At 37.5% G+C, this 20,095-nt stretch overlaps 1 protein-coding gene across 1 annotated transcript; it reads left to right on the forward strand.

Annotated features, from left to right (window-relative positions):
- Positions 1 to 5,070: 5,070 nt before the first annotated feature.
- Positions 5,071 to 19,691, forward strand: EMC7 (ER membrane protein complex subunit 7). The gene is made up of 5 exons (XM_012742882.3): positions 5,071 to 5,382; positions 9,967 to 10,086; positions 14,137 to 14,275; positions 15,750 to 15,830; positions 19,226 to 19,691. The coding sequence occupies exons 1-5, from the start codon at positions 5,150 to 5,152 to the stop codon at positions 19,376 to 19,378; spliced, it is 726 nt and encodes a 241-aa protein (XP_012598336.1). The 5' UTR covers positions 5,071 to 5,149; the 3' UTR covers positions 19,379 to 19,691.
- Positions 19,692 to 20,095: the final 404 nt, after the last annotated feature.

Here is a 20,095-nt window from a genome sequence, read left to right on the forward strand (position 1 = left end):
TTTACTTGAGTGAAAAAGATTAGCTAATCTACTTGAAGTAAATGAGATTTGAAAACCAAAGGGCCAAAAGCACTTTAAAACTAGCAAGTTACTTCTGTGGAGATTTTCAGAAGAAAAACAAAGAAAAAGATGAATAAATTTATTAAAAATAATAATAAAAAAAAAACAACTAGCAGGATACTTGGAGATTAGCACAGCTGAAGTTTCCCAAGCATTCTGCTAGTGTTACTCTATTTTTAAAAAAAACAACAACAACCTATTGACTTAAATAGGAGAAGTAGCTAAAGATATGATCCTCATAACCTTTTAGTCATACCTTATAACCTACTACCTCTTCTATGTAAACAGATAGCCAATGTGTGAAGAATGGTTTGAAAAGCACCATGACACTGAGAGATGTTGACAGAGTTCTGAGACAGAGGGGAGAAAGGTCAAAACCATCCCCAAAGATGCCATTTTAAATGATTATGAAAAGCTCAAACAAAGATGATAATTGTTTTTTTGGCTGATTCAAATTTTAAGAGCTCAAAGAAAATTCTATTATATATTTTTAGTAAGTTTAGCTTCTCCCATTATTTTGAAAAATAGCTTTATATTTTCCTCACTCTAAAAACATTGCAAAAAAATGAGAAACATGAAGAACACTCTAGAGTTAACCTCTGTTGGTATAACCCAACGTTTACAAAAATTCCTAACGCATGGGTTTTGAATTTTGTTTCTGTCCCTATCTTTGTTCACCCCCTTGTGGCCATGATATAAAGAAGCGAAAAGCAAGGCAGTATAAGGAAAGGGGGGGAAAGTGAAAGACCTGGATAATAAACTTCTCACTTTAAAACTATTTGTGATAATGAAGATAAGTAGGTGTACCTGAAATCTATCATATATCGGTTAGGGTCTTGGCAAGAAACAAACGGAACACTTGAAAGCGGTGATTGTAAATTATCCCTTCATTAAACTTTCTTTGAAGTGTGGGCAGTGTTAAGAGAGCCTTAAAGGGGTGTCCTACAGATACCTCCCATTGGCTGAACCCAACTGGAAGCCAAAAGGGAAGGGAACTGGGTTTTTGCAGTCTTAAAGGTCCAGCCTTCAAGGCTACAAAGCAGGATAAAGGGTAGAAAGTGATCTGGCTAGACCTTCTAAGCAAGTCCAGCACAAAATCTTTCTGAAATATTTCATTATAATTATAGTTTCTTTTATAAGGCATGAGTCCAACATCTACATTATGGAAAAACTCTTGTATAATTTGGAATTGAATATCTATGCAATTCCTATGGCCTACCAGGAAAACAGCAGATACAAGAGAATTTCACAATACCTGAAAACTCAGGCTTTTCTCCTCCATCTAAGGCCTGTAGAGATAAAAGCCCAGGGGGGTTCAAAGCACTGGACACTTTGGTATGAGTGACAATAAGGGAAGGGAAGAAAGGAAGGTAGAAACGGGACACTGAGAGCTCAGTTGCTGTTTGCTGCTGGTCCTCTTCTACTCTTTGTCCTACAGAGAAAGTAAAACTTCCCAGCTTCTACCTAGAGTATCAGTACCAGCACTGATTACCTATTAGTCAAACTGAACATGTGTCTAAGATACCAGCAAAGAAGGGTCACCAAGAATATATGAAAAAAATCAGAAAACTTGGGATGAAGTTATTTTTATCTCAGCATATTTGTAAATTTTGCATCATTCCAAAAAAGTTAAATACTATTTCATAGTTTAGATAGTGGGTAATGGTGGGGAGGGTTGTTGCACATTATAATATTTTTACTATAGTTTTACTGCTGCCCTGATTGGGACTGAAACAAGAGCATCTCAGGCCTCAACCCAACATATCCCAGGGAAAGAACATCATGAGCAGAGCCTTGTATTTTAAAATCAGCATTTTCAGGCTTTTATCCTTGATGAAAAATATCCTTGGCTAAAGAGATGGCTTTATTCCTCTTTAATTGCTCTCCACTAATCCTACGATACAACTTAGATTCAATTCACTGTATGGCAGACAAAGGATAAAAAGCCAAGAGGAAGATCTCCTACAGTGGGTCCATCATTGAATATGGATGAAGGTGGGGGAGGAGAGGTCAAAGATGCTGTATTAGTTTGCTAGGGCTGCCATAACAAAGTAACACAGACTGGGTGGCTTATACAACAGAGATTTATTTTCTCACAGTTCTAGAAGTCCAAGATGAAGGTGCTAGCAGGGTTGGCTTTTTGTGAGGCCTCTCTTATTGGTTTGCATTTGGCCTTTTCTCTGTGCTGATATCTCCTTCTCTTCTTATAAAGACAGCAGTCCTATTGGATAAGGGCCCCACCCTTGTGACCTCATTTAACTTTAATTATCTCTCTAAAGGCTCTATCTCCAAATATATAGCCAAATTGGGGGTGAGGGCTTCAACATATGAACTTCAAGGGGACACAATTCAGTCCATAATAAATGTACTTTCTCAAGGGGTACTTAGAAAACATCTAGGATCAAAAATGTCTTAAACTGTTCACTTCTCATTCTGAGCTATGCTCCTGAAGATAGCTTCTCCTTTTCCCAGTTTCTGTTTATTTTTAATAATTTTATAATTGTTTGTTAGAAAGTGAGGGATGAAAAGAGAAGATAAAAATTGGACAGAACTCACAATACAAAGAAAAAACAGGAAAAACATGTTAGTAATTCATATCACAAATATATTGTTTTCTTAATTTTTAAGAGTTTCTCCAAATCAATAAGAAAAGAGCAACAATTCAATAGAAAGTGGACAAAGAATGCAAATCAGGCAAGTCACAGCAAAGGAACTTTTTCTTTTTTTTTGAGACAGAGTCTGACTCTGTCACCCCAGGTAGAGTACCGTGGGGTCATGATAACTCATTGTAACTTCCAAACCCTGAGCTCAAGCGATCCTCCTATCTCCCAGTAGCTGGGACTACAGGTGCACCCCATGGCACCTGGCTAATTTGTCTATTTTAGTAAAGACAGCGTCTTGCTCTTACTGAGGCTGGTCTTGACCTCCTGAGCTCAAGCAATCCTCCTGCCTCAGCCTCTCAGAGTGCTAGGGTCACAGGCATGAGCCACCGTGCCCAGCCGAGCAAAGGAACTTTTAAATGGCTCTTAAACATTTGATACGATGTTCCACCTCACTTATAATTAGAAAAATATACATTAAAACTAAGATATCATTTTTAATCTATTTGCTTGGCAAGATAATATTTGTTAGCACACTGTTGTTGGTGAGGGTATGGAGGAAGAAGGCATCCTGTACACTGCTGGTGAGAGTAAAAGTTGGAACAACTGCTGTGGAAGAATATTTGACAATATCATCAAAATTACAAAGGCACGTACCCTTTGATCCAGCAATTCTACGAGTTATTCTACTAGTATTAATTATATTACACACATACAATCTGTGGAGATGATGTGGCAAGAGAAATTCATTTCAGCAAAATTAGTAATAGCAAGACTAGAAACAATCTTAATGTTCCTCAGTAGATAATCAGTACATCCATATGCTGGAATACTTTCAGTCATAAAATGAAATGAAGCTCTTTATGTACTGATAAAGGATGATTTCCAAGTTACATTAAATAAAAAGAATAGAGTATTCTTATAGTATGCTACCAATCACATCTATAAGATATGGAAACGTGTGTGTATATATATATATAATGTAAAACACAGCATACATTATAGTTATATGTAAACATAGATTAAGCAAAATAGTATATTTTATATAGAATAAATATTTGTATATTATGCTAAATAAATATATATTTCTGCCTCCTTTTTCACACAATTGGTAGCATACTACTATATATGCATATAGCATATATATATATATATATATATATATATATACACACACACATTTTGTTTTTTTTTTTGAGATAGAGTCTCACTCTGTTGCCCTGGCTAGAGTGCTGTGGAATCAGCCTAGTTCACAGCAACCTCAAACTCCTGGGCTCAAGCGATCCTTCTGCCTCAGCCTCCTGAGTAGCTAGGATTACAGGCATGCACCACTATGCCCGGCTAATTTTTTCTATATATTTTTAGTTATCCAATTAATTTCTATTTTTAGTAGAGATGGGGTATCGCTCTTGCTTAGGCTGGTTTCAAACTCCTGATCTTGAGCCAGCCCTACTCTTTGCAAACATCAAGTGTGAAGAAATAACCATCTTTAGAAAAAGACAAGGGAAAGTACCCCAACGCAGCAGCAGCTGATGCCACGGAGACTAGAGTATATGGGTAGCCCCAGGTACCAACTCCCAGCCAGGGTAGAGTACTTGGCCCTTGTATGTCTTTCTTCAATTTTTGTTGCTCTTCCCGGGAAGCTAACTCTAAGAGTACACAGGGCAAAAACATGCCTTGCCCTCAATAATCTTCACTAAGGATCTGTGGTAGAGACAGCCATGTTTAGGGCCAAAAAAACCTTGTGCAAGTCACTTGCCTTTCTAGCATCAATAAAATGAAAAGACTGGAGCAGGTGATCTTCGAAATCTTGGCTACAGCCCAATGATCCACACTGACAGCGCCCCTCCCAACCCCGCAATGTTGCTGTTGTGCTCACGATAAAGCATTCAAAATGGAACGAATGGTGTAGTGTCAGATAAATTGTCCTCCGACCCTTTCACCAGAGGCAACCCTTAATTAGCAGTTTATGTGTATTTTTCCAGGTATAAAGAGACAGCAAACATCACCTTTCAATACACACACGAACAAGAGCCTTTTCATCTCATATGTCTTTGGGAGTCTCTAGAAGTTTTTTAAAAGCTCTTTCAGGACTTGTTTCTCCCGGAGCCGGAGCGCCTCATTTACAGACACTACTTCAGATCCTCGCCCCTCTCAGTCTCGTTATCCTTTTCTCTTGTGAGGTCCTTGGCCTCTGTGGCTGACACAGCAACACACTTCAACACTTTCGCTTTGTGGGCGGCCCCTTTCACCCGCACCTGCAACACACTCTACGCACCGCCCTCAAACCCTCAGCGCTGGCCGTTCCGGGCAGCACTTCCGCCCCGCAAGTTGATTGGCCCAGACCTCTCCCCTCTAGTTGGAGCTCGCGGTTCGTGCGGAATCCGGCGTGTGGTGATGACGACATCTGGCCGGCGGCGGCAGCGGTGGAGGCTGGGAGACCGGGAGGGCTTCCGGGGCTGCCGGCCTGGCTGCTGAGAGCCGCTGTCATGGCTGCCGCTCTGTGGGGCTGTTTCTCCGTCCTGCTGCTGCTCCTATCAGGGGATGCCCAGAGCTCGGAGGTGCCCGGGACTGCTGCCGAGGGGTCTGGAGGGAGTGGGGTCGGCATAGGAGACCGCTTCAAGATTGAGGGGCGTGCAGTTGTCCCAGGGGTGAAGCCCCAGGACTGGATCTCCGCGGCCCGAGTGCTAGTAGACGGAGAAGAGCACGTCGGTTTCCTTAAGTGAGCAATGAGGGCAGCGGGAAATCCGTTGGGATGGAGGCCGGAGGGGGATCCCACTAGAAGAGCCAAGTGTCAGGGTGGGACAACGTCGCTGTCTCAGACTGAAGGGGCGGGTGCTGCTAACGGTCTGCCAGGAGACCTTGGGAGGCAGTCGGACGCTTTCCCCTTTCTGGTCCCCTACCTCAGAAATGAAGATGGCAGGCGCTCATCCCAGGTCAGAGCAGTAGAATCAGTTATTTTCAACCTCATTTTGGCCCTATATGGGGACGACCACTCCTGGACCCTGGGGACAGGTAGATCCTTATTTGTCTCTTGCTGGATTCTTTCCTTTGCATCTCATTTGTTTTCCCTAGAACCTAGTCGCTTTTTGCATTTATTTCAGTCTTTTGGTAGCTTGATGTTGTGTAGAAGGATGCTAAACAAATGGGAATTCTCAAAGCCCAAAGGGCTTCTATTGATGACATAGACTGGGAAGCTAATGTTACTGTTTCTAAAATTAATGGGCCCTGAAGTCCCTAATCAAAGCACTTTTTTTCTTTTTTGCCTAGAGGTGGGATTGTTGTTCTTTTTGACACTTGAATTCATTAAGGGATTAGCTATATCACATTTGTCATTTATGTGAGACTAGAGTTTCTTTACGTTGTTTACACGCTTTTGTCCTTTCCAGCTATTAGAAGAAATGGAATTTCTGTCTGTATTAAAAGATGGGATGTATTTGTGTTAGCACTAGTTTTGCAGCAGCCTGCTTATTAAATGTTTGGTGCATGTATGATGTTTTAAATCTTTCCACCCCTGCTTAGAAAGTGGAACTGCAAACTGAAAGAAAATATTTAGGAAATATTTCTTTGATGCTTTTATACACCAGCAAGTGGTATCTGACAATCAGACAACTCAAATGTGGACATGTAATTCTAAATCTGATTTGCAGATTTGTTCAGATCATCCAGGTGCCCTTGAATGAGAATTTCAACCTCAGATTAATAAATAATGATACATTTACAACCCGTATTTTCATGCCATCTGTCATTAAAAATATGGCATTGGGGCATTTGTTAGAGTTTACCCTAATTAGTGATGTTTTAATGATAAAGCTCTTGTAAAGCTTTGTAAAATTAGCCTTAATTGACCATTTGGCCTCTTTACTCTTCTGTAGTCCATAGTTCTTTTGAAAAGCATTTCTATTTTCTTTTTCTTTTCTTTTCTTTTTTCTTTTTTCTTTTTTTTGAGACAGAGTCTCACTCCGTTGCCCTGGCTAGAGTACTGTGGTGTCAGTGTTGCTCATAGCAACCTCAAACTCCTGGGCTCAAGCAATCCTACTGCCTCAGCCTCCTTAGTAGCTGGGACTACAGGCATGTGCCACCATGCCTGGGTAATTGTTTCTATGTATTTTTAGTTGGCCAATTAATTTCTATTTTTAGTAGAGACGGGGTCTCGCTCTTGCTCAGGCTGGTTTCGGACTCCTGACCTTGAGCAATCCACCTCCCTCGCCTCCCAGAATGTTAGGATTATAGGCGTGAGCCACTGCACCTGGCCTCTGCTTTCATTTTGAAAAGAAAGTAGAATTAACCCTTAAATTTTATTGGGTTTTTTTCCTCAGCTTTTTTTGGAATCATATGACTTATGTTTTTAATAGTAAAATATATATAATATTTTGTAACCATTCTTTTTCACTTAATATTTGTGAATAGCTTTTGATAGCATTTCCTTCCATTTGTATATAAAAAGGTTGATTCAGAATTAATATGAGGAGCTTATGGTGACAATTTTGTTGGAAGTGGGGTAATTTGTATTGTATCTATTTTGAATAACTACCATGTAGACTTTTATTTATGCTTATTGGAGGTGGCTTGGGACTTGGCTAATGGAGATGAGGCAAGCTGGGGCAGAAGATGTCTCATGCCATTTCTTATCATCACTGTGCATATAAATCACAATTTAACCATTCCTCTGTTTTTGGACACTTAGGTAGTATTCCATTTTTCGACATAGTAAGTAAGACTATGCGCTATACTTTTTGAACTTTTTATTATAGAAATATTCAGACATACATAAAATACACAGAATAGCTTTGTGAATCCTTAGATACTCATTGCAACCTACTGTTTTGTTTCATGTCTTCTCTGTACTTTATTTTTTTTCTGGGATATATTTAAATGGTTCAAAGCATAATATAATTTCACTTGTAAAAGCTTTAGTATATATCTCTAAAAGATAAGAACTTAAAAATCATATTAGCATTATTCAATAAAATGAATAACAATACCTAATATAATCTAATACCCAGTCTATTTTTACGTCTACGTACTTATATAAAAATACTTGTATATAATTGGTTTTTTTGTTTGTTTGTTTGTTTGTTTGTTTGTTTTTTGAGACAGTCTCACTTTGTTGCCCTGGCTGGAGTGCTGTGGCATCAGCCTAGCTCACAGCAACCTGAAACTCCTGGGCTCAAGCAATTCTCCTGCCTCAGCCTCCGGAGTAGCTGGGACTACCTGTATATAATTTTTCCATATATTTCTAACTGTCCAAGTAATTTCTTTCTATTTTTAGTAGAGACGGGGTCTTGCTTTTGCTTAGGCTGTTCTTGAACTCCTGAGCTTAAACGATCCACCCGCCTCAGCCTCCCAGAGTGCTAGGATTACAGGCATGAGCCACCGTGCCCATCCTATAATTGTTTTTTTATATCAGGATCCAACAAGACCTATATGTTGTAGAGTTGTTTTTTGTTTTGTTTTGTTTTGTTTTTGAGACAGAGTCTTGCTCTGTTGCCCGGGTGTCAGCCACGGTGTCAGCTTAGTTCACAGCATCCTCAAACTCCTGGGCTTAAGGGATCCTGCTGCCTCAGCCTCCTGAGTAGCTGGGACTACAGGTACACACCACCAACCCTGGCTGATTTTTTTTCTATTTTTAATAGAGACAGAGTCTTGCTCAGGCTGATCTCAACCTCCTGACCTCAAGCGATCCTCCCACCTCAGCCTCCCAGAGTGCTAGGATTACAGGCATGAGCCAAGTTTTAAAATTTTTATTATAAAATGTATCTGCTTAAGTAAAACATTTACCTTAGGATGAAAAATATCATTGCTTTTTCTTTAGGTATTTAGTTCTGATATTATTTGTGTTACACAGTTATCAGTTTGTTTTTTTCTGTATCTAGAAAAATGTTTTGAAATTGGTTCAGTCAGGGACCCATCAAGAAACAGAAGATGCACTCAAATTAGAATAATTTAAGGAGAGATGGGATGTGATGGCTCATACCTGCAATCCTAGCACTTTTGAGGCTGAGGCAGGAGAATCACTTGAGGCCAGAAATTCGAGATCAGCCTGAGAAACACAGTGAGACCCTGTCTATATAAAACATTTAAGAAAAAAATAATTTAAGGAGAGTTTAATGAAAAGATTAAACAATGTAGTTGTGGTATAGGGAAACAAGCAGATTTTGTGGTACTCTGGAGCATACAATCTCAAGGCTTTTATCACGGCCTCTAAGCCTGAGAGAGGAAGGGAATAGAAGTTACTAGAACTTTGAAAGGAAGAAAAGGCTGCCTTGAGAGGAGCTGTGTCCTTTTATGCAGCCTCTTAGATGTGGCCTCTCAGAGAGCTGAGGGAAATATACTAAACTCATTTTCTACCCTTCCTCCAATCTGCAGAGAGGTGATAGGTGGAGAGTGGATCAGGAAAGCAAATGGAAGATGTCCAGTCCAGGAATAAATTAACTTGTTTACATTTCAATTCTGTTTTGGTATAATGTGTACTTTGAAGTAACAAACACATTTTCATCTTTCTAGTAAATATTGTGGATTTGATTAGTATTAATTATTCCTTTGTAAAAGAGCCTAATGATTTAAGAAGCATTCTTTTAACATGTTGTAATACTGGGAATTCTCTGATACAGTTGATCCTTTTAGAACCTTTTGTTTTCCTGAAACAAACCTTTTTCCTCGGAATAGCAGTTTCTGATTTTCCAAACAAATTAATTTTGATCTGTGAAATTAAATTATCAGTTCTTGATAAGTTGGTTTTCTAAGTGTAGAAGGTTTAGAAGAAATCAGTAAGGAAAATATGATGGTTTTAACTACATAAACATTTAAAGATTCTACATGTCCAAAAAGAAGTAATCAAGCTAAATGGGAATTATTTATAACAAATGGAACAATTGGTACTCAAATACCTTTTATTATTTGTGAGAAAGAAAGAAGGCCAACAAAATTCAAATTAAAAGTAGAACAAAATGCCATTTTTAATAGTAAGAAAATATTTGGGGGGATTGGCAAAATTGGAACCCTAAATGAAGGTATGCCTTCAGAATAGGCACTATGTTCCTGTCACTTGTCATCTTCTACCCAGAAGTAGAAGTAATTTCTATGGCAGGGTTCTCTGCCACCGTGGAGTGGTCTTGGGTATTTTCAGAACCTTTTTGGTGTAATTATGGAAGCTGAAGTGTATGACAATTCTTGCCAGGTTTTTTGTTTTTTAATGTTATTTTGGGGGGAGTTGATTTGGGAGTTAACAGATTATTTAAAATATAAGAACAGACTAAGTAAGCTGTTGATCACAAGTAACTAAATATGATTTTCATTTTTCCAGGACAGATGGCAGTTTTGTAGTTCATGACATACCTTCTGGATCTTATGTAGTAGAAGTTATATCTCCAGCTTACAGATTTGATCCTGTCCGAGTGGATATCACTTCAAAAGGAAAAATGAGGTGAGGGCACCCAATTTAATTTTTCCAAAAACTAGGCTTTAGAATCAGTAAAGTTGAAGTTTTCTTATTTAAACTACAGATGTTTCTTAAAACATTTTAAATATCCTCATGATGTTTTAATCTAGACATTGATGAAATTATAAAGTTGAACTTCTTCCTGCTCTGGCTTAAATTTATTTTAAAGCTCCTAATATAATTATATAGAGAAAATGTAAGATTACTTAATATAGGAGCAAAAGCATTGTGAAAGTTATAATTGAAATGTGATTATTAAAGTTGGAAATAATTTAACTTTTCTAAATTGGGACTATTTGTCAACTGTTTTTCATTGGAATATTTTGATAATACCCTTTATTACCTATTTGATACTATGTTGATCTAGAAATTTCTATAGTCCTTTCTAAAATATTAACTGTGCAAAGGAAATTTAATAACTAGGGAAAACAGGCTACAATGTGGAGTTTATGTTAAAGTGAGAATGGTGATAAGATGAAAAGCACATGGTTAGAGGCTGACAGAGTAGGAAAGAATTTCAGAATTTCTAAGTCAATGAACATGTTCTTTGAAATTGAGGTGAAAATAATTTAAACTGTGGATGTGGAATAGCAAAACCCATTTCAAGTTAGAAATAGTTGTGTAGATGTCCACAGTCTTCAGATTCAGCCTTCCATTATAATGGATCGATTTTATTTATTTATTTTTTTAGTGTCTCGGGGCAGTGACACTCTCTTTGGTCTAATCTGACCAGAAAGTATATGAAGCAATTTTAAGTGGTAATGATTTCTCCTCTTTATTTGAATCATTACAGTATTACTCTATGTTGCAATAAGAAAGTACAAGTCATGCAAAGAAAGGCAAAAACAGTTTTGAGGGTGAAGGAGCTCTATTTTATTACTGACCTTTTTGGTATGTGCCAAGCATATATAGGCTAATTTGTAAAGACCCAAAGTTGAGCTGACATAATAGAGATGTGTTTTTACTTCTAAAATCTTTTTCTTCTTTTTTTGCCTTTTTTTTTTGACATTGAAAGTTTTTAACATCTAATATATAAATATGCCATAATTCAAACAGGGTGAGTCACACATGGAACTGTCTCATCTTTTATATTAGCTGCATATTAGTCCATTGATAGGTTTGTCACCACTTATATAACTAGCTCCTATTGATAATCATGTGGTGTTTTTGTTCTCCTCTTTTAGTGTGTATAGTAAACAGAGACAGTTATCAAGAGAATATTCTTGATATTATCAGGAAACCAATACTATAATGCCACTAATAAATGCATTCCTTAGAAACAGATTATTCCTCCACCCTATTTTTGAAGATAAATTGTTGCTTTAGAATATTTTACTTTGTCCAAATTCTGATCATATTTCTTGCTTTTGGCTAGTTAGAACAAGGGCAAAGCTTCAGTGGGAGGTAGTATGTCATAAATATGTTTATAAAAATATTTAATGGAATAAATGGATTATTTCAAGGTAGATGAACTTCCTTAGGTATTAACTTTCTCATATCTTTTTAGAAACATAATGGTTTTTAAATATATATAGGTAAAAGGCTACTATGTTAAATCTAAACATTAAAGGATTTAACATGACTTTTTATATATTTTAGAATTGCAAGCTTAGAAATGGGGGATATGTAGATTACGATTACCATTACATATACTAGTTTTCTTTATATTGAAAACAATATCAGAGAGAATGAGAATTGTTAAACAAAAGGAAATACTTGCCTACTAAAAGCTATAATTTTTTTTTTTTTTTTTGAGACTGAGTCTCACTTTGTTGCCCAGGCTAGAGTGCCTTGGCGTCAGCCTAGCTCACAGCAACCTCAAACTCCAGGGCTCAAGCAATCCTGCTGCCTCAGCCTCCCGAGTAGCTGGGACTACAGGCATGTGCCACCATGCCCGGCTAATTTTTTCTATATATATTAGTTGGCCAATTTCTTTCTATTTATAGTAGAGACAGGGTCTCGCTCTTGCTCAGGCTGGTTTTGAACTCCTGACCTTGAGCAATCCACCTGCCTCGGCCTCCCAGAGTGCTAGGATTACAGGCGTGAGCCACTACGCCTGGCCTAATGTTTTATTTTTATTTATTATTTTTGCTATGTTTGAATTTTGAATAAAGTAGTCTCAGCAAATAGAAATACTGTTTTAAATACAGATGATCCATGACTTATTATGGTTCAACTTATGATTTTTTGACTTCATAATAGTGCAAAAGTGATATGCATTCAGTAGAAACTTTACTTCAAGTACCCATGCAGCCATTCTGTTTTTCACCTTCAGTATAGTATTCAATAAATTACATGAGATATTCAACACTTTATTGTAAAATTGGCTTTGTGTTAGATGATTTTGCCCCAGTGTAGGCTAATGTAAGTGTTCTGGGCATGTTTAAGTAGGTGTATTAAGTGCATTTCGACTTATATTTTGAACTTACAATGGGTTTTTCAGGACATAAGTTAAGGAGCATCTGTACAAAATTTTCTTTGCCTTTTTACCTTGGAAATAGAGTTCTTCCTGCTTTAGCATGTAAGAACTGGTTGTACCAGTAGGATTCATTTTCTTAGAAACATTCCTGATTGGATGCCTGAAAAGTAGTTTAAAAAAAAACACAAGGCCCTTATCATTTTAATAATTAGGGATAGGACAGAGTAGAAAACAAAGTGGGATTCATACAAGATCCTAATATTTTGATCAATATTTGTAAGTAGACATGGTAAATTAGATTTGAATATATGTGGGACTTCCATTTCTGATATTTTGGCAGAATAAACACCTTAGAAATGTTGGATAAAATATGACAGACATTTCCTTCTAAAATATATAGTTCCCCCAAAAGTAAAGGAAATCCCCAGGAATAAACTATAACATAAACTCTATCCCCACCTGGGAGTTTTGATATTTTCTAACCGTAGGCTTAGATTTTATTAGCAGTTTGCAGGTAGGAGGCAAGCATTGGGCTTGCTTGGGGTCAGAATTAAACTTAAGACTTGGTTCTACCTTTCACCCTTGGTACTAAAATCTAAAAGGCCAGACTTTTAGTGTGACCCTGGGCTTTGGGGGAAGAATCTCTCCTGAAAACTGATAACCTCATTCCTATCCTTATTGACATTTGGGTTATGAATTTATTACTTCCAAGCTGAGCAAGTAACAAAATGATCCTGGTTATAATCTCTGGACTCTTGACAGAGTGAAATGTATAATATAATATCTCTGGAAGGAGATACCATTGGTATCTAATTTACATAAATAGATTAAGTCTACTTATAAAGCATCCATGAAAACTGTCTGTATCAGAACGTAAAAAAAATAAAATCCAGTATTTTGGGTATGTTTATAATAAAATAAATTCATTTCTAAAAAATGATCAAAGAAGGCCGGGCGCTGTGGCTCACGCCTGTAATCCTAGCTCTTGGGAGGCCGAGGCGGGCGGATTGCTCAAGGTCAGGAGTTCAAAACCAGCCTGAGCAAGAGCGAGACCCCGTCTCTACTATAAATAGAAAGAAATTAATTGGCCAACTGATATATATATAAAAAATTAGCCGGGCATGGTGGCGCATGCCTGTAGTCCCAGCTACCCGGGAGGCTGAGGCAGAAGGATCACTCGAGCCCAGGAGTTTGAGGTTGCTGTGAGCTAGGCTGACGCCACGGCACTCACTGTAGCCTGGGCAACAAAGCGAGACTCTGTCTCAAAAAAAAAAAAAAAAAATTGATCAAAGAACGTAAGAGCTGGAAGGATTCTAAAAGAACTTTTGGTATAAACAGAAGTTAAGTAACTTTTCTAACCCCACAGGCCTAGGTAATGACAGCTACAGCTAGAAGATTCCAAGTCTAGTGTTCTTTCTTTTTGTTTTGATGAACATTTGAGACACACAGATAAAACTACTTAGATCAGATTTTCAAGATCAGAAGTTTAGTTGAGAAAGCATTTTGGAAAGAGCTAAAAGTACATATATGACATTGCTAATATATTATTAGCAATTCTTTTAACTAGTAATGTTTTCTATAGAATTACTGATGCTTTTCTCATGTTGCTTTATCAGAGCAAGATATGTGAATTACATCAAAACATCAGAAGTGGTCAGACTGCCCTATCCTCTCCAAATGAAATCTTCAGGTCCACCTTCTTACTTTATTAAAAGGGAATCATGGGGCTGGACAGACTTTTTGATGAACCCAATGGTACGTATCAGACTAAAATAAAGCATTTTACTAATCCCTAATTTGCTTCTAGGTAGTTGAAAACTTCATACCCCTGTGAGATAGAAAGCTGAAGTCTGATTGTTGGATGAAAAGGTAATTGTGAATAATTTGCAGATTTCAGGAAAGAAGTGGCTTTGGGAATACATAATGAAAAGAATATAGTGAGAATTGTACTGTAGATTTGACATTGAAATGTGCAACAGAGATTGGATAAATAATTATTTATGTTGAAATGTTTTAAATTTCATATAGAATAAGAGTATTGCGGTAAGTCATACATGGAGCTCTCTCATCATACTACATGTATATTAGTCCATTGATGAATGTACCATCATTTATTTGCCCTATTGGCTCAAGTAAGTTTGTCTTTCTCTTTTTTTTAATGTATGTAGTCAACAGAGAAGTATTCTGTGGTAATTTAAATAGTTGGTATTATGAAACTGATGTTATGTTACTAATAATAAAACACTAATAGAATATATTCTTTAGAAACAAATTGACTTTTTGTGTGTGTGTTTTTGAAAGTTGAATTATTGTCTTAGAATTGTCTAAGTTTAGGGCATATGCCTTGTTGATAGCTATTTAGATCACAAACAGGAATATTCAGGAGCTGTAAATCCTCTAGAGAGTTATAAATTAGTACCCAGAATCTGTTAGAAATAAAGAGGCAGGAGAGTAGGACTGAATAGGAGAAATCAGCAATGAAATTCCAAAGCTTATTCATCTTCCATGTTCTCATTTCTGAAATTCCATGGAAGTGTATCCAGTGATAGAGGCATCTAGGTCATTTGTTGTTGCTAAAGTTGTTGGCTAGTACTATATTGCAGGCCAGCAGGGGTGGGGAACCTGCAGCCTTGGGGCCACATGTGGACTTCTGGATCTTTGAGTGCAGCCTTTTGACTGAATTCAAATTTTACAGATTTCTTCTATGAAGTTTGGATTTGGTTGAGGGGCCAAGCCTGGGGATCTGGAGGGCCACATGTGGCCTTGAGGCTGCAGGTTCCCCACCCTGAAGGGTAATATATAGTGTTTTCTCCAAGAACCATAGAGTCATTTGGAAAGAGCAGCCCAGCTGGTGGTCAGGATCACCAATCCCAATACCAGACTACATATTGAAATAAGTGAATAGATAGTTCCATTTGCAGACTATTTGTGTTAAATAAAACTGTAAACTCTGCAAAAGTATAGCTGGTGGCACAAATATGAAGTGAGGTGTCTAAAAAGTCCCAACATGCATAGATTAGATTTTAGGACTCTAATACTTTACCATAGTCAGAGAGATAGCACCTTCCTATCAGAACTCATTCAATAGAATTGATGTGGTTGCTGCTAGTTTTATTCCATATATAACATTTGAATCTTCAATTTCATCATTGGTTGTTAAGTGCAGTTTTTGTTCCACCAGTTGTAAAGTGGGAGGAAAAACATTTTCCGAATTTTTTTTCTTCCACAGGTTATGATGATGGTTCTTCCATTATTGATATTCGTGCTTCTACCCAAAGTGGTCAACACAAGTGATCCTGACATGAGACGGGTAAGATGATTGCCCAGATGTAAATTTTTGAATCATATTCTGAGGCTTTGTTCAGGCCATTGTGGCTGAGTGGCTTGGGATTTTTCAACTTTATCTTAGTTTCCAAGCCAAATTAATCTAGAGGTTGTGTTAACACAGTATTATGTTCCTGGCATTTAATTAATTGTTTTCCTTGGACCAGATAAATTCCAATTGGTTCTGCCTGTTAAAGGCCTGGGTCTCTTCATATAGCTAAAACATTCTATCTAGTCCTAGCCTCTTTATGTGCTTCACCTGTTTAACAGTTGAAATGTATAATAATCCTGGTATACCTAATCCAAATGTTTTGCAAAATGATTGCTCCTATAAGCTATCTGTAGTTTACAAAACTCTTCAGAGTACATACTCAGTTTGTGTGTTCAGACATACAAAAGAAATTCAGATAGATCAAAGGTAACAAATAGAATAGTGACTTTCAAACTCTGACCCACAAAACCATGCTGGTTCTGCAAGGGGGAGAAGAGTTGCTAAGTGGGATGTTTCCAATTTAATCCCACCACTTTGTCTCTTTTGAATATTGGCTTCAATATTCAAAGCGAGACTCTGTCTCAAAAAAAAAAAAATTATTTTTGTAGAGGCTGGGTGAGGTGGCTCACATCTGTAATCCTAACACCCTGGGAGGCCAAGGCAGGAGGATTTGCTTGAGGTCAGGAGTTCAAGACCAACCTGAGCAAGAATGAGATGTAGTCTCTACTAAAAATAGAAAAAATTAGCTAGGTGGTGGTGCATGCCTGTCATCCCAACTAATCAGGAGCCTGAGGCAAGAGGATCAGTTGAGCCCAGTAGTTGAGGATGCAGTGAGTTATGATGATGCCACTGTACTCTAGCAGGGGCAACAAACCAGGACTCTTTCTCAAAAAAAAAAAAGTTTTTTTTTGTAGGGATGGGGTCTCACTATGTTGCCTAGGCTGGTCTGAAACTCCTGAGGTCAAGTGATCCTCATGCCGCAGCCTCCCACAGTGCTGGGATTACAGGTGTGTGCCACCATGCCCAGCCTATTCATAGGTTTTAAAGGAGAAGATGTTTTTACAAATAAGGCCAGGAAAAGAAACATTTTAAACATAAATCAAATATGTTAAGATGTCCTAATAATCAAGAATTAAAAGTATATGGTAAGCCGGGTGCGGTGGCTCACGCCTGTAATCCTAGCTCTCTGGGAGGCCAAGGTGGGCGGATCATTTGAGCTCAGGAGTTCGAGACCAGCCTGAGCAAGAGTGAGACCTCATCTTTACTAAAAAAAAATAGAAATTAATTGGCCAACTAAAAATATATAGAAAAAATTAGCCAGGCATGGTGGTGCATGCCTGTAGTCCCAGCTACTCAGGAGGCTGAAGCCAGAGGATCACTTGAGCCCAGGTGTTTGAGGTTGCTATCAGCTAGGCTGATGCCATGGCACTCTAGCCAGGGCAACAGAGTGAGACTCTGTCTCAAAAAAAACAAAAAACAGATAACAAAAACAAAACAAACAAACAAATAAAAAGTATATGGTAATAGGTCTTGAATCCCTGCAAAAATATATCAACTCTATTTTTGAATCTGTTCATTCTGAAGCTCTCAAACCAATAACTTTTATATTATTTACTATGTCCAAAGCACTTTGCAAGGAATGAATTTTTAATCAAATGTGACTCCTGATGTTTCCTTCTACTGATGCCACACAGAATTAATTGGCTTACAGATATAAGGACTACGTAGGATGTATTACTTTCTGATCAACACTGAAGTAAATATACTAACATTTAGCAATAAAATATTTTGAAACATCATAAACCTTTCTTTTTCTATGAAGCTTTTTCTGCCATTCCAGCTTGGAATAGATGCTTTTTTTTTTTTTTTTTTTTTTGAGACAGAGTTTCGCTTTGTTGCGCAGGCTAGAGTGAGTGCCATGGCATCAGCCTAGCTCACAGCAACCTCAAACTCCTGGGCTTAAGCAATCCTACTGCCTCAGCCTCCCGAGTAGCTGGGACTACAGGCATGCACCACCATGCTCGGCTGATTTTTTGTATATATATTTTTAGTTCGTCAGTTAATTTATTTCTATTTTTGGTAGAGACGGGGTCTCGCTCAGGCTGGTTTCGAACTCCAGACCTTGAGCAATCCACCCGCCTCGGCCTCCCAAAGTGCTAGGATTACAGGCGTGAGCCACCACACCCGGCCTTATATATATTTTTTAGTTGGCCAATTAATTTCTTTCTATTTATAGTAGAAACGGGGTCTTGCTCTTGCTCAGGCTGATTTTGAACTCCTGACCTTGAGCAATCCGCCCGCTTCGGCGTCCCAGAGTGCTAGGATTACAGGCGTGAGCCACCATGCCCGGCCTACAAAAATTTTTTTAAAAAGTAGCTAGGCATGGTGATGAGCACTTGAAGTCCTAGCTACTTGGGAGGCTGAGGTGGGAGGATTGCTTGAGCCCAGGAGTTGGAGGTTGCAGTGAGCTGTGATCATACCATTGCACTTCAGCCTGAGCTATAGAGCAAGAACCTATTTCTAAAACAAACAAAAAGCCTATATATAAATTCTACCTTTGGGGAAACCCTAATAGTATTCAATTTAAAGTGGTAGATAATATAATATTTGCTATTTTTTTCATGTCTAAACTAAAATCAATTTTAAGTACACTTTTGGAATGTCACGAAATTTAAATGAAGCAGACATTATACTATCATTATATTAATATTGAACTGTGCTTTATAGACTGTTGGCTCAATAAAGGAGAGGACAAAAACTGTAAATAAAAAGTGCCAAATCCTATCCGATTTTGCTGGTGACTTGTTTAAGACATTTGTGTTACTTGCGTTAGATGCTGTAATTGCAAGCCATATGGTATTCATAGATTTACTACTAAGACTCAGGATTCAAATCTTGGAAATATAGTAGTTATCTTCTAAACTTTCCTGATACCTTGATATGTACTTAAAGATTGATATTCTGGTATATGCTTTCTAAAGAAAGCATGAATTTAAAAAAATGTTCATTAAAATAAAAGAAAGCATTTTAATCAGAAAACACAAAATAAGATAGCAGGAATATGACCAAATATATCCATTATCAGAAAAAAAAGTTCTTTATAAAACACAAGCTAAATTAAACCCTAGGTAGTCACTCATTGGGCATTTACTAAGAATCAAAGGTATAAAGGAGGTATGGGACTCAGTTACTAATGATGTGTAGGTGAAGTACATCAGGGTGATATTGAGGATGATATAGCATCATCGCTCAGAATCAGAACCTTTCACTTGTTCTAGTCCTTTCTTTCTCCCTTAATAGGAAGTGTTAGGAGTTGAATGACTCAAAGGAATCATTCATATCAGTGAATGATATGATATGATTTATCATTGTGCTTTGTCTCCCTACAGGAGATGGAGCAGTCAATGAATATGCTGAATTCCAACCATGAATTGCCTGATGTTTCTGAGTTCATGACAAGACTCTTCTCTTCAAAATCATCTGGCAAATCTAGCAGCGGCAGCAGTAAAACAGGCAAAAGCGGGGCTGGTAAAAGGAGGTAGTCAGATGGTCCAGAGCTGGCATTTGCACAAACAAGGCAACACTGGGTGGCATCCAGTTCTTGAGGGAAAATCATGTGAAGCGACTACTGTAAACTTGAGTCATCCTGAAAGTTGATCTCTTACAACTCTTGTATATGTTAACTTTTTAGCACATGTTTTGTACTTGGCACACAAGAAGACCCAGCTTTCATCTTTTGTCTGTATGAGGTCAATATTGATGTCACTGAATTAATTACAGTGTCCTATAGAAAATGACATTAATAAATTATATGAAGTACTTATACATTATATTAAAATAAATCTTAATCCAGAGATCAAATTGTCTTGTCTTTTTTTTTTTAACTGATATCTTTCTTTCCTGACAATTTGCTTCTGTCTTTTATTATCTGAGGCTTGAAATTGACTTTTCCTGTTTAAAAAGAAGTGGCTGCTATTTTTAGAATAGCATGTACCATGATGTTTTTTGTGGCCATACCTTTCAAAAATGCTCAGTCCTGCCCTGCCATTTAATATTCCCTGATATTTGAGGTGGAACCACATGTTCTTGATCTAGTTTTAATTTTTTATTATTACAGTTATTTTCAGAGTATAGATATATGAATCAGAATAGATCCTATCATTTTTTAAATTCTTATTGCCATCTATAGTATTATTTTACAGTTATTGCATACCAGCTATGTGCTATGAGCCATGGTAGAACACAGATTTATAATCCAA

This window comes from Microcebus murinus, chromosome 6, assembly GCF_040939455.1.
Source record: "Microcebus murinus isolate Inina chromosome 6, M.murinus_Inina_mat1.0, whole genome shotgun sequence".
Classification (NCBI taxonomy): Eukaryota; Metazoa; Chordata; class Mammalia; order Primates; family Cheirogaleidae; genus Microcebus; species Microcebus murinus.

Coding starts and splice junctions, on each gene's coding strand:
- EMC7 (XM_012742882.3), top strand. CDS start 5,150: ATGGCTGCCGCTCTGTGGGGCTGTTTCTCCGTCCTGCTGCTGCTCCTA. Junction 5,383..9,966: donor GAGCACGTCGGTTTCCTTAA/GTGAGCAATGAG, acceptor TCATTTTTCCAG/GACAGATGGCAGTTTTGTAG. Junction 15,831..19,225: donor GTGATCCTGACATGAGACGG/GTAAGATGATTG, acceptor GTCTCCCTACAG/GAGATGGAGCAGTCAATGAA.